Source organism: Rattus rattus, chromosome 17, assembly GCF_011064425.1.
Source record: "Rattus rattus isolate New Zealand chromosome 17, Rrattus_CSIRO_v1, whole genome shotgun sequence".
NCBI classification, from domain to species: Eukaryota; Metazoa; Chordata; class Mammalia; order Rodentia; family Muridae; genus Rattus; species Rattus rattus.
In genome coordinates this window covers 22431212-22446509 of record NC_046170.1, presented here as the reverse complement: position 1 = coordinate 22446509, position 15298 = coordinate 22431212, and the positions used below count along the sequence as shown (strand labels likewise).

The 15298-nt window shown below is 44.1% G+C and overlaps 1 protein-coding gene across 1 annotated transcript in view; it reads right to left on the bottom strand.

The window, feature by feature from the left end:
* Positions 1–3666: 3666 nt before the first annotated feature.
* Ednra (endothelin receptor type A) overlaps positions 3667–15298 on the bottom strand; it is a 53814-nt gene continuing 42182 nt past the window's right edge. The window contains exons 5-9 of the mRNA XM_032888147.1: positions 13584–13782; positions 10020–10172; positions 6270–6403; positions 5829–5937; positions 3667–3809 (exon numbers count right to left, since the gene is read on the bottom strand). Of these exons, the coding sequence (XP_032744038.1) occupies positions 3672–3809; positions 5829–5937; positions 6270–6403; positions 10020–10172; positions 13584–13782 (733 nt within the window). The 3' untranslated portion in view covers positions 3667–3671. The remainder of the gene's footprint in view (positions 3810–5828; positions 5938–6269; positions 6404–10019; positions 10173–13583; positions 13783–15298) is intronic.

Here is a 15298-nt window from a genome sequence, read left to right as displayed (position 1 = left end):
AGGGTTTGCCTTGAATAGCCAAAAGACGGAGCTATGTTTAACTGAATAGAAGAATATTATAGCAGCCCTGGCTGGGATTATCAGGTTCAATCTGTATATATCATGGTCTATTAGCCATCTACGTGAGGATGCCAAGTAAATAGAGGCCATGGACGTATGTCTTCTTCTGGGTAGCTACACAGCGTACGATTGGCTCCTAAGTCTTCTGGAACGAAGGCTCCATCTGATCAGGGACTTTGCCTGTTTTGTTCACTGCTGTATATCTAGTATCCTAGCTGTGAAATTTTCAGCAAGATAAAGGACGGTTGAGAGAGTTGTTTAGTAAACAAAAGAAGGTGATGGATTAAACTCCACTATGAAGTGTGTGTGAGAAAGGAAAATTGCTCGCCTGGCAGTTGCTAAGGAGAAATTTGCTAGGTATTGTACAACCGACATTCCCTACACAGATATATTTAAAATGAGAAGACACACTAAGTGGTGGTGGCACATGCCTTTAATCTCAGCATTCGGGAGGCAGCAGCAGGTAGATCTGTGAGTTTGAGGCCAGCCTGGTCTATAGAGTAAGTTCTAGAACAGCCAGGGCTACAAAAAGAAACACTGTCTCAAAAACCAAACCAAACCAAACCAAACCAAACCAAACCAAACCAAACCAAACCAAACCAAACCAAACCAAACCAACAACAAAACAAACAAAAAAGGAAAGAAAAAAAGAAGAGACACTTGCAAAGCTTCTGTAAACTTTTATTTTCTGTTTAATGGGCCATTGCCAACACAGGCCCTTAGTTTCTGGATCATTTCTACAAAGTTCCTTGTCGGAAATGTGGTGAACTGTTTTCATGAGTAAATCATTACCAGTCATAAACAAAACGCACACTGAAGCCTGTGTATTCAGACCTACGATGTTCTGAATAAAAAATACATTTTATATATAAAAAACAAAGCATCTTTTACAAGATAATGGTCTAATAAACAAAACTGTTTGCATCTGTGTCTTACTCCAGGCATGTATGGGTGTATGTTACCCAGTGGCACATTTGACTGCTAACATACAGGGGTAGTATCTCTCAGCCCTGAAATTCAAGCAACTGCAACTTGATGCATTTTTTAATCTTGATTTTGATACTTGATTCATTTTTAACTGTATTAAAATATGATGCAAAAATTAAGATAGCTAGTTTTCCACCGATTATCTGACAGAAACTCCAGGCGACTTGTCAGTTGCACTACCACTGGGGACTAGAACAAAATAATACTGCCTTGGGGTTGTGGAGCACTTGCCTAGCATAGCAGAGGTCCTGGGCTTAATCCCCAGAGCAAACAGTAAAAAACACAAACAAAAGGAACACCCAAGGGAGTAAAGAGAAAAGTGTAATACTTCCAAGTGTAGGACTCTTGGCTCCAGCAAGGACAAGGCTATGACGGAATCCTACTAGGTCAGATCATCCAACCTAACAAATCCCTCCTGCAGTCACTTTCCCTTGCATGGCAGCTCTCAGATCTGTAATAGTAGCTAAGTAGCAAGTGTGGGAGGCTTGAGATTCTTATGTGTAAGAACTGACCAAAGTGGGTAGTATAATGAATAATCGCCTAGAATCCACTCCCAATATGTGTTTTGGCACAAACACAGGGCATTCTAAGATTACACCAAATCTATATGTACCACACACACACAACACACACACACACACACACACACACACACACACACACACACACACACACTCCATAGAGATAACCACAGAAAATTTGGCTAAAAGAAATGTACAATTATTTATATATTTATATACACACAAAATAAAAGACATTTGTTGTTCTCACAGTCTGTAAACATCTGGGAAAATGCCCAGTAGAGTTACCATGGGCCCTTTGAAATAGTGACCACTGAGGAGTTGGGGACAGGATGAAAATTTAAGTTCGTCTCACAATCATAGAGGAGCAAAGAGTTAAAGGTTCATGGCCGGTGGTGTCCATTTCGCCTGACACAATCAGCTCATTTGGCCACTTAGACATTGTTTCCTGTCTGGAAGAAGGCATGGGCAGGAGTGTAGCCAGTCCTCACAGTAGGAGGACCTGAGAGCGTAGGAGGAAGCATGCATTCTATATGTGCTACTACTGTGGAGCTTGTACGAGATGTCCAGGCCCTCCTGAACCAGCCAGCATGTTTTTCGTAGGAATGCTTCTGACGTAGGGCTGGAAGTCTCGCCATACTTCAGTGACACGTAAGCTGCAGGACATGGTTTCACATTACAAAACACATTACAAAGGACTGGGCTTATGAAAGAGAGAACCATTGGCCCTAAGTATTATTATTAATTATTATTATTTGGAGGCAAGTACCTCTAGTTAGTGTGGGCACTCGCCCATTCACAGCCCCCTGCTTCAGCCTCAGGATGTTGAGTAGGAAGCTTGTGGCATGCGCCACCTTGCCTAGCTCCTAAGTATTATTATTATTTTTAATTTAGCATAAACATATACCCAAGCTAGAGCACTAGGCACGTGTCCTCAATCCCAGCCCTTGGAGGCAGAAGCAGGAAGACCTCTGTGAATTCAAGGCCAGCCTCAAGCAAAAAACCCAACCAAACAACAACATAAGAAGAAAATACAGGTTCTTAAAAATTCTTTGGCTAACAGTTATTAGACTGCTTTGGTGGTAATTGGTCACCTTTGGAAATCATCTTTTCCAAACAAAGCAGTACCCTAGAAACAGAACCTAGTTCCTCATCAGATGCCCTCCCTTTCCTTCTCCTATTCCTCTTCCTCCTCCTCCTCTTCCTCCTCCTCACTTCTTTTTCAAAGTGCATGTATAGAAGAGGAAACAATCATTTCTAAGGTGCCACGCAGTTATAAAATCCCAACACTGAATGTCATTTCCAAAAGAATACTTCAACCTCACAATGTGTTTGGTTGTAAAAAAATAATGAATCTTGTCATAACTTTTAAACACTTTTTGTCTGTTTGTGTTTTTGTGAGAATCTTATGTAGCCCTGGCTTTTCTGAACTCTGTAAATGAGTCTGTCCTTGAACACCTGATCATCTTCCCTCACCTCTCCAGTTATAGGATTTTAGACACGGGGCTTCAAATTCAACATAATTTCTAGAGCTGTAGTTTTCAACTTGTAGGTTGTGACCCCTTTCGAATCGAATGGCCCTTTCATCGGGACAGACTAAGACTATCAGAAATATCAGATAGATAAAACAAGTCATAACAGTTGCAAAATTATAGTTATGAAGTAGCAACAAAATTTTATGGTTGGGGGGTCACTGGAAAATAAGGAACTGTATTAAGGGGTTGCAGCATTGGGAAGGTTGAGAACCACTGCTCTAGAATCTTAGGATGAACAGTGCCCACTGGCTGTTCCACAGAACTGCACGGAAGCTGGAAATGAACTTGCAAACTCTGTGTTCAAGCAAAGATGGCAGACACATGGTTTCCTTGAACTGTCACCTCCCCCCTCAGTTGTCCTAATTTTCAAGTGTTGGAAATGACATGCACGGTATGCAAATCATGTACAGTACTCAGGAAAGACCCATGGCTGTGAGTGGAACCGGTCCATCATGTGCTGTTGCGAGGGCAGGAGAGCATTTCTTCTCTTAGGCTGGACTTAGACAAAAAGCAGGGGAGAGACCTGGGAGGTTTTGGGAGCGCAGCTGCTCGGTGCTTCTGCACAGGGTTAGTTCATGCTGTCCTTGTGGCTGCTCCGTTCTGTGTTGTGGTTCTGCTCCTGGTTCTTCCACTGGATACTCGTTCCATTCATGGGGACCGAGGTCATGAGGCTTTTGGACTGGTGACAACAGCAACAGAGGCATGACTGCGGGTGGGAAAGGGAGAGAGAAAGAGAATGTGTGTGTAAATTACCCAGTCAGCCTGCCGAGCATTCTGAGTCACACATGAAAGCATGGGCCATCCAGTGAGAGATGCCCAAGGACAGCCAAGGACAGCCAAGGACAGCCAGAGCCTGTCATGGCCAGGCAGAGATTAGGAGCAAAGGTCTCCTGCTTTTTATTTTGGTTCTGTTCCTCGTGTTTAAGGGGAGGGACAGCAGTGCTGGTTGGAGGCAGGGCTCTTCCAGCGAGGAAAGGGCCTGGAGGGCCTGCTTCTTCATCAGTGAATTCCTTACGAGGTGCTTGGTATCTGTCAGTACTTCAGGTGACCCTCACTACAGACCCAGCTGTGGGTGCTGTTGACCCCTCTTTATGAAGGACCACAGCAAGGCCTAAGAATAGGAAGAACAGAATGTAAATTAGAAGCAAGGGCTCTCAAGACTTGATTCTTTCCCTTGGCCGTTTGCTTGGGTGTGTGTTTAATTTCTGAGGATTTTTAACGGGGATGTTCCCTTGCCTCTCTTGCCCTTTAATTAATATATAAAGTAATCAGCACATGATATCAAATATGAAATATACTAGTTAGGACCTGTGTGTGAGTGAACCCATTTTACTTCCAGCTCTTTGAGGAGACCTCAAGGCCATGGTAGCTGAAATTCCGCTATCAACTCTCAGCTGTTTGTACCGTCTTCTGGGTAATATGTCTGTCTCTATTTAGATCATGGGGTCTGTGAGGGTAGTTACTGTGTTTTCCTTTTCAATATTATGCAGTAGCTCTCTCATATTGTTTGCACGTGCATCTGTCTGTCTGTCTGTTGTCTGTCTATCCATCCACACTGAATTCTACTTACTGGATGATTACTTGCTTCATCAGTTTTTGTGGTGAGGTAACTGAGGGAGCTGGAGGGGGCGCTGACACCCGCGGTGAGACCATTAGCAGATGCTGAACTGTGCTAAGGTTGTCTGCTTTCAGGACCCCTTCCCCTGACCTCTATCATGCATAAAGTACACTGTGAGCTAAGGAAAGTGTCTTGGTCCAAGATAACATAACTCAGTAACATTAGGGCTGTGCTAAAGTCATTCCAGAACTAGAAAGTGAGACGTCAGTAAGACATGGGAGTTCCTCAAGGTATTGTTGACATGTCTGGAAGGAGCTTTGAAACAAGAAAGCGACTACAAGAGAAAGCACAGTAGCACAGATGCCCTGAAATAAGTATTTCTGTTCCTTGGAAAGGTTATTATTTATTATTTTTTAAGATTTAACTTAATTTCATGTGTATGAGTGTTTGCCTGCATGTGCACCATGAGTGTGCCTGGGGTCTAAGAAAGCCAGAAGAGGGCATTGAGTCCTCTGGAACCGTAGTTACAGGTGGTTCTAAGACACCTTATGAATGCTGGGAATGGAACCGGAGTCCTCTGCAAGAGCAGCAAATGCCATTAACTCCTGGGCCACCTCTCCAACTCTGAGAAGGCTGTTATTGAATGCACCGGGTTAATTGCTGTTAGTGAGAGCTTTCTCAACCCCAGAACTGACTTCTGCCTGAGGCTGACTAAAGTCTAGGACAATGAATTGGCTTTCTGTACTTAGGATGCAGAGTGCTTAGATTTGAGCCTTCCATTTGAAGAAAGGCAGTAAATTGAATGCAATTAAGTCAGTCCTTTTAGCATCAACTGCTGAAAGTGTCATCTGAATATATACTGCTCTGATGACAGTTTTGACCTTCTTTTTAGGTAACGAAAAGTGATTTTCACTTTTTGAATGAAGAGGAGGGTGCCTGATCAAAGCAGTAGAAAAACTGGAATTGGCTGTGCCTGTTTGCTATGGAGTATGAGAGAGGGAGAGGGGGAGAGGGGGAGGGAGAGGAGGAGGGAGAGGAGGAGGGGGAGAGAGGGAGAGAGGGAGAGGGAGAGAGAGAGTGGGAGAGAGGGAGGGAGGGAGAGGGAGAGGAGGAGAGGAGAGAGAGAGAGAGAGAGAGAGAGAGAGAGAATTTGAAAAACAGTCTTACCTGAAAACAATTTTTGAATTTCTTGCTCACAAAATACAGAGCTATTGGGTTTATGCAAGAGTTCATTGTTGCCAGGTTAATGCCAATGTAATCCATGAGCAGCAAGAAGCTGGAGCAAAAGAAAACGGTCGTTAGAACATGTCGCTCTAGACCCGCCGAGGGGCATTTACCACCAGATCAGCATCTCTCCTGCCAGAGCAATGTCTTATGGGTAGCAGTTAGGCTCTTATAAGAAGCACTGCAGGGAAGCGGAAGCCCCATGCACTGCCTCAGGAAGGAAGTGACAAGATTATAGACAAGACTCACACAGACATTGGGATCACCAATAGGCTGTATCAGCTCAAAAGATACAACAGAGTTTACAACTTTAAGTTTCGGGGTTTATGAATGTAAAAAGCTGTGAAACCATTTTCTTAATGAAATGGGCACCGTGAGTCGTACCTGAGCAGTTCACACCGGTTCTTATCCATCTCATCATAGACGGTTTTCTTCAAAATGCGGCTTAAGTGAAGAGGGAACCAGCACAGGGCGAAGATAACAACCAAGCAGAAGACGGTCTTTGCCACCTCTCGACGCTAAGGGCAAGAGTGTGCAAACAGGGATCATGGTTAGTGCTATTGCATGCAGGGACAGTGACACCCAAGGAGGGAGGAGACTCCATGGAAGGGTCTGGAGAGTGGCCTTCCTATGATGTCACTTTTGAAGACCCAGAGTGCGGTCATCTCATGGAGGAGCCATTAACCATGCTTCTGGGTAGTTGCCAGCTTTGAGATGCCCTGAGGACAACAGCAGAAATCTATGCCAGGAGGGAAGCAGGAACGGGCCCAAGTTACACCGTGGTTTCGTCTAAGCATGTGTGTTTGTGAGTCTAAACATAGGGCATGTGTGTTTGTGAGTCTAAACATGTGGGCATGTGTGTTTGTGAGTCTAAACATAGGGCATGTGTGTTTGTGAGTCTAAACATGAAGGCATGTGTGTTTGTGAGTATAAACATAGGGCATGTGTGTTTGTGAGTGTAAACATGAGGGCATGTGGGGTTGGGGATTTAGCTCAGTGGTAGAGCGCTTGCCAGAGTGTGAGGCCCTGAGTTGTACCCAGTTCAAAAAAAAAAAAAAAAAAAAAACATGAGGGCATGTGTGTTTGTGAGTCTAAACATGTGGGCATGTGTGTTTGTGAGTCTAAGCATGTGGGCATGTGTGTTTGTGAGTATAAACATAGGGCATGTGTGTTTGTGAGTGTAAACATGAGGGCATGTGTGTTTGTGAGTCTAAACATGTGGGCATGTGTGTTTGTGAGTCTAAACATGTGGGCATGTGTGTTTGTGAGTCTAAACATGTGGGCATGTGTGTTTGTGAGTCTAAACATGAAGGCATGTGTGTTTGTGAGTCTAAGCATGTGGGCATGTGTGTTTGTGAGTCTAAGCATGTGGGCTTGTGTGTTTGTGAGTCTAAACATGAAGGCATGTGTGTTTGTGAGTCTAAGCATGTGGGCATGTGTGTTTGTGAGTCTAAGCATGTGGGCTTGTGTGTTTGTGAGTCTAAACATGAAGGCATGTGTGTTTGTGAGTCTAAGCATGTGGGCATGTGTGTTTTCAAGGAGCACAGATGGCCAGAGGTGACTACTTAGGGATTAGCTATGTGCTGAGTTATTAGGTAATTGGCCTTAGTAATGGCACCTCAGCCAAGGAGACCTAACATAGCAAGAAAATCAACAAGTGCATAAAAAAAGCAACCTGTTTCACTCACTTTTGGTCTTGAAGCTATTGTTGAAAATGTTTTGCTTTTATTTACTGTTTACTTATTCCGTCTGAAACAGGTCTTGTTTCATTGCCCAGGCTGGTCGTGAACTCCTGTGCCTGAGAGATCCTTTTGTATCAGTCTCTCTTGTGTTTAGATTATAGGCATATGCCACTATGCCTGGATTGAGAGTTGCATCTAATTTTAAAATTCCTTTTTAGTGATGTGTAGTTTTCAAAGTCCTGCTGTTGCAAACCGAAGGGTAAGGGAGGGGTTTTCAGCAGTGATGATTAGAGGCACATGACGTGTTGAAAATGACTGACTCCAACTGAAGCCTCACCAGTCCCTCAGTCTACTCATGGTCTGACCAGCCAGAGGTTAGGAATTATCTGTATCCCTTCGCTTGAGTCCAGACTGCTGAGGTATACCACCGCACTCATATTGAGGGACATAAAATGCAATCTGTTAGTAATGGGTCAATATTGACAGGAAACAGGCTGCAGAAATAACTCTGTTGACTCAATCCAAGACATCTAACATTAAGTTCAGGAAGCCTACAGCAAACCTTTCCAGTAGATCCCTTCCCAGAGATTCTGCTATCCCAAACTGTTGCAGAAGCCCAAAGACCTGGAGCCCTTGATCTTCCACAGTCATGAGACCAAACTCAGTCTCTGGTACAGTTTCAGAGACTTGTCTGGAGAAGAGACAAAGTGTTCCGATTTTTAGGACTGTGGGCTTTGTAAAGCTGTTCTTTTGTCTTTGTCTTTTGAGACAAGCTTTCACTATTCATCCTTGGCTGGCCTGGTGCTCACTATGTAAACCAGGCTGGCCCCAAACTCATAGAGATCCACCTCCATCTGGCCTCCAAGGGTTAATTTTGTCCCTGAAGTATCTGCAACCTTCATGCCTGAACAAAGCTAGGCTAAAGCTTCTCAAAGTAAACACTATTGCCAGTCAAAGGTAATTGCTACCATTTGTGACACATTAGAACTTACAGGGCACACATACGCACATCACTTCCTCAGGGACTCACAATAGCACTGATTCATGTATTATTATGGCCGTTTGTAGACGAGGGGCTGAGGAAGTCAGCACAGAGCTGGCCTGTGCTAATGTGTGCCCATGTGTGGCTGTGGGGACTCCATGGATTGCTAGTGCTGCCTGTGGGTATAATCAAATGTTTGTATATACTTTCTCGGTGCTACCAAGAATTTACGTGCACTCTTACTTTAACTCTATGAATCGTAAACTAGTTGTTTCTGACTGTCTACTAGGACCTGGATACTATTAGGTACCTTATGTGTATTACTATACACTTAGGGGGAACTGGAAGCTTAGAGACATGAGGTAATCTGCCCAAGGTCACATGATTAGGAAGTGGAAGAGTAAGGTTTTGCCTTCTAAAGCCCCAAAGCACACATAACTGTTCTAGCAGTTTCTAAAAGATACATTTATTCACACTGGCGTGGTCAAATTCCTCTAAAGGTTTGGGCCTCCAAGATTTCACCCATTTTATTCTGTTTTCAGTTAGATTTCCTATAACAAGTCCCATTTGAGATGCTCCTCGGATCAAATTTCTGTCCATTTTCCTTCTCCTGAGTGCTGGTGTCCATTCCTTGTTCTCCCAGGGATCTTTCCCTTCCCACTAAAGCAGCTTTTGTCCTCTGCTTCCCCACCAAATAACACATTCTCCTTCCCTCCTCCCCCTTCCCCATATCCATGACAGTTTCTCCATAGTGCCAGTTCATGTGTGCCCCCACTGTGTGCTGTACATCTGTGTGCCCTGGCTGTGTGCTGTAGGGCTGTGTGCTGTATGACTGTCTGTTGTATGGCTGTGTGCCCTGGCTGTATGCTCTACTGCTTCCTGGGCTGCACTCCATCACTCTGTTGTCTAGTTATTTGTATTTTATTCTACGACTAGACTTCAGACCCCACAAAGAAAGATGGCCACATGCATCTTTCTGTTCTGGCACTCCCGAGAGTATCCATACACACATGCTCAATACACTCTTGGCAAAATAGTCAAAAGTTAACTATCTTTCAGCCCAGCCTCCCCGTGGCCATCTGGTTCACAGGCAGGAGCCCATTCCCCCAAAGGAATTCCTAAGGCTATATAAAGAAACAGCTCCAAGAGAACATTTTTATTTTTAGAAAATAAGGGTAAATCTGTTAGATACAACATAGTCATGTGTTGTTCAATGACAGAGAGGTTCTGGGAAATGTGTAGCTTGACAATTTTAACGCTGCACAAACGCCATAGAATATACTAATCCGCATTGTTGGATGGTACGAAATATCTCACAGTAGACTGTGTGGTCTAGCCTATTGTTCCTAGAATACTGCACACTGTAGGCAACTGTATCTTGTTAGTGAAGTGTGCAAATAAATGATCAGTACAACCCTGGCTTGAGGATTCAAAGAGGCCTTGGCCACCTTCTCATGAACTGAGGTTTACCTGCTTGAGGTGTTCACTGAGGGCGATCCGCAAGCTCCCATTCCTTCTGTTGAGCATCTCACAGGTCATGAGGGTATAGAAGATGGCTGTGCACACCAAGGGCATGCAGAAGTAGAATCCAAAGAGCCACCAGTCCTTCACATCTTGGTAAAACTGTCCAGGGAGGAAGAGGGAAGATGGGACATTGGAATGAAAGCTAACTGTGAAGCGCCCTGCTCACCGCACAGTCTCTGTGCTCGCGGATACAGTTTATATATCCACCCTCCCTCGCTGTCAGCAGTGAAGACCCTGCCTTTGTGCTCAGTATTTTTTTATTTAATCACTGAATCACATGTTATCACGTGATCACTGGATCATACCTAGCTAGGGTTTCACACACACTAGGCAAGTGCTATGTTGCTGAGCTGTAACACATGAAAAAAATGCATATTAAAATGGTCTAATTATCCCTAGAAGGATGGTCCTAAGAAGCCGACACACTGATTTCTACTGCACAATGAATCAGTACAGAGAGCCTCCTCTTAAAGTTCATACAATGGATTGGACTTCGTTCATGTTCATTGATGAGCCTCGGCATTTTGATAAGATCGGCTGACTTTTTGATTGTTGTGTTTAAAGTGTACTTACCATGAGTGCCTCATTTAGGAACCGTGAAGGCTATCAATGAATGGCTTATCTGTGTAGCTGCAGTTAGCCCTTTGCCTGGTATGTCTGCTATGTGACCCCAGAGTCAGCCAGCTCAGCCAGCAATAACTCCTCTCTCTCTTAATACTTGCCACCTGGAAACTACGGTGGAGGCAGGGCATTCTAGCTAAAGGCTGATTTCACACACTCTCTCTCTGTGAGCAAGGATTTATACAAACCCAGAATGTCCAGTTTCCTGTCTTTCTAATGGAGAATAAAAATCAAAGTGGGAGAACGGTACTCAACTCTTTCTTCTAATGAATTTTCCTCAACCTTGGGAAGACATGCTTTTTCCTTGTGCTCTTTCTCCAGGTTATTTCTGGAGGCTAACATGGCTTCCTGTGATAGTTTGACCAGTTCCTTAAGATAGGATCACCCTGGGGTTGGGGATTTAGCTCAGTGGTAGAGCGCTTGCCTAGCAAGCACAAGTCCTGGGTTCGGTCCCCAGCTCTGAAAAAAAAAAAAAAAGAAAAAAGAAAAAAAAAATAGGATCACCCTATTCCCTGAGTACTGACAGCTTCTGTATGAACAGGAGCCCTTTATGACTGTTTAAGTAATCTGAAAATGACTCCAGAAGACAGAAGTCCAGGCAAGTCTCTGGAACCACCACAAACCCCCTTGGAAATCTGCTGAGAGTGAGAATTCCTTCTGAGGACAATATTTTGTGTGTTTATGCATGTTTTATGTGTTCATGTGCATGTGTGCATGTATGTGTTCATGTATGAGTGTGTATAGGACAGAACGACTTTAGGTATCATTCTTTAAGAGTCCTTTACCTTGTTTTTTGAGTCAGGGTCTCACATGGGGGCCTTTCCAGTCCTCCTCCTTCCCAGCACTGGTTTTTACAAGCCTGTGCCACCCTGACCAGCTTCTTGCATAGCTTCTGGGGACTGAATCTTATCACTTTATTAACTGAACTAACTTTCCAGACCTCAACATTATATTTTAATAAACACACATTTAAATATATGTGTCCACAATGGAAATCAATTACACAGAAATGGAGCTAGCAAAGTACTGAAAATAAACTTCTGGTAAAGATATGTATTCATCAACAAATTATACATTATGTAATTCTAATTAAATAATATAATGACTAAAAAAAAAAACCTACCAAAATGTTGAACATTACTGATTTAAGATGGCCACTTTGTTTTTCTCTTCAAAAAAGCCATGCTACCCTTAAACAATATAGTGAATTATTATCTATATTTAAAATCAGAGGAAATAATACATTTTACGGGAAATTTAGTGAAAACAAATACATTTTTTCCCCATCCAAGTTCATAGACCCTGAATTCTATCCTGCATTAAGTGCAAACTCCCAAAGGAATTAGTTTTTTCCCATTTATTAACAGATCTTTCCTAGTCCACCCCATTGCAGAAGGGTCTCTGACTGGAACAGAGCATCTGGCCTCTGTCCTTGTTTGGAAGCACAGCACAAACATCCTTTGAGCCCCTCCCCGCCCCCTCTGCTCCCTCCCCCACCCAGTGTTTGTAGCCTCTTCCCACAGAATTGCAGGCTGAGTGGATATGGCCCACAATCTGTTGCTTGGGCTCTGGAAGGTGACCCAGGACAGCGCAGGATGGAGTACCCTGCCCCCTCCCCCGTGGGAGGGACCTACTGAGAAAGGGGTCACGCAGTTTCATTTCTGAACTGATGTCCTCAGCTAGACACTGGAAAGGGCCTTGGGACAGGCTAGAGGATGGCAAAGAGGAAGGAAGGAGCATGAAAAAAGATAGAAAGCTATGTTAGAAAAAAGTGTACTCTAGACTTGGAGTGACCTGAAATCTCACCAGTTTAACCCATACCCAGATTTCAGCCCGAGGGAACCTGCCAGCGCCTGGCCTCCCTCTCCTCAAGCCCCTTACACAGGAATCGTAGGCTTTGAGGCAACACCTGTTTGATTTTGTCCCTTTCCAGGGACCAGTAAGTGCCTTTGTAGAGGACCATTTCTCCTCTAATGCCTTTTGCTGCAGTCTAGAATGCTTGTCTGCCATCCCCTAAACACGGGCCGAGTCACCCACCTGTCCTGTTTTTCATTGTGGAACCTGAGCTACTTAAAAGGCAGTAAGAAAATGATTTTGATTTTGAAGTTGCCAGTTTGCCAATTTTCCTGAGTTCTTTTATTGATTGATTGATTGGTGTGTTCTCAGATATCAGCCTTTGAGTCTGTCTGCATTCATATCAGCCCCATAAACACTGTTGCATATGTGCAGTACAAGCCCGCTCGGAGGAATCTTGATGTTTAATTCCTTACCAAATTTGCTTCTAGATCAGAACCTATAGTTTCATGGCTGTACAATGATTCCTCACAGGGCATAGGTTTTGTCAAAAATCTTTAGGGCAAATGAGATTTGTGTTCAGAAAAATATCTGAGCTAGCTGTGCTTCCTCAAGTAACATCTACGTGGCTGTCAGATGGAATGTCTTGCGCGTATCTGCTAACCATAAAAACAAATTACATTTTGCACACACAGAGGTAGTCTCTCTTAGTAAGCAAGACTTACTAATAATTCTTTGATACAGAAAGCCGATTTTGTCTATCGCTGTGCTATGAGAGGGGAGATAGGGGTTGGGGATTTAGCTCAGTGGCAGAGCGCTGTTTCAGCAAGCGCAAGGCCCTGGGTCGGTCCTCAGCTCTAAAAAAAAAAAAAAAAAAAAAGAGAGGGGAGATAACAGAGTAGCTCTATTCAGGAAGCTACACACAAGTCAGGATCGTCTGGCAGGCAGTCAGCCTTGTGGAGATGGCAGCAGGCCTCAAGACAGTGGAGTGCACAGTGCCTCCCCTCCCCAACTAACTCAGTTTGAGCTTTAGGACGTTTTTAAATTAAAACACTGAACTTGATGTGGTTAGTGAATTGCGTGCATGATCAATACCTCCATGAACTTGGTCGTGGCGTTGAGCATGCAGGTCCTGTGCTGCTCGCCCTTGTATTCGAAGGGTACCATGACGAAGCCGATTGCTTCTGGGATGGCCAAGATAAAGGAAAGGATCCAGATGGAGACAATTTCAATGGCGGTAATCAAGGGGATCCCGATTCCTTGAACCCGGCTCCAGGAAGCCACTGCTCTGTACCTGAACAGGATAGGGGGAGGGAGGAAGAGAAAAGAAGGGGGGTAAATCACGTTGTTAGTATATTTTGAACTAATTTTGACTGGAAAATGCCTTCCCCGAACAGAAGTATAACCATTGGCTTTTGAGGAATTTTCTGCGAGCCCTGATGGGAAATAAAATGAAACGAAGCAAACCAGCTTGCCCATTTGGAAACGGCCTGCCAGGCCTGAGTCTAAAATCTATAAAGATCTAAAATTTACGAGTGCTATAAAACACAGTCACCCAGATATAATGTGGGTGCGGCAACCATGAACATGAAGCAGCGATGGAGGTCTGTTTAAGGCCTTCACGGGACTGGGCCCTTCAGCCGTCTATCAAGGGGTGGTACCCATGAGGCTCCACCCCTTCCTGAGTAGCTACCATTGGCTGTTAGTGGTGACAGACAGAGGGAGGTGGTATCATTTTCTTCAGCAATGTGGCCACTGGCGAGTTGTCCATCTGCCCAATCTGCCCAAGCTCATAAGCAACATTTATTGAACTGAGGGGCAGGTGAGAGACAGGACTGGTCAGGAAGAGGGGGTTCAGGGAGAGGGGGAGGGGACAAGAGAGGGTAATGGGGAGGTTACTATTGTATATGTGTATGAAATTGTCAGTAAGGCAGTAAGTAAATAAATAATGGCAAAAATAAAATTTTAGTGCCTTTAGAAAGTGGCACCAGGAGGTAGGTGTACCTGTGTGCGTTAAGGTGGGGGGAAGAGGGATACAGGTAAGGTAGTGAGAGCTGCTAGGATGTCCTGTGTGTGTGTGTGTGTATTATCTATCTATCTATCTATCTATCTATCTATCTATCTATCTATCTATCTATCTATCATCTATCCATCCATCCATCTATTTATCATCTATCTGTCTATCTATCATCTATCTATATCTCTATATACTTGCTTTTGGGGAGCATGTAGCCTTGGCTATCCTAAAACTTGGCCTCGCTATGTAGCCTTGGCTGTCCTGAAACTCACTCTGTAGACCAGGCTGTCCTCAAACTCACAGAGATTGGCCTGGCCCTGCCTCCTGAGTCTTGGGGTTAAGGTGTGCACCACCACTGCCCGGCCCTGGCTTCTCTTGATCTATTAACAAAACTGGAAACATTACCAATGAAGTATTCAATCCCCAAGTGAATCATGACCACACCTATTTCACCATTTCCTCCCTTCCTTTACTCCAAGACACCATCAGACTGGACTTTACCAGGTGGCAGGTTCAATGCACACCATCTGGTAAGTATCTATCCCATTATAGACCTGTGCCAGAGAATATGAGTTACAGATATCTTCCTTCTAACCTTCAGATCAACAGCCCAACAGACGAGCATGGTTGACATGGATGGTAGGGCACAAGTGTGGATGAATAGTAAATAGGATATAAATAGCCCTCTGGCATTAAGAAACCATGCTTACTTTCGTTCTCGTTTTCAATATTTTTGGGATGTGTATGAGTTGAGACAGTGTCTCACGTAGCCCAGGATAGCCTACAACTCAAA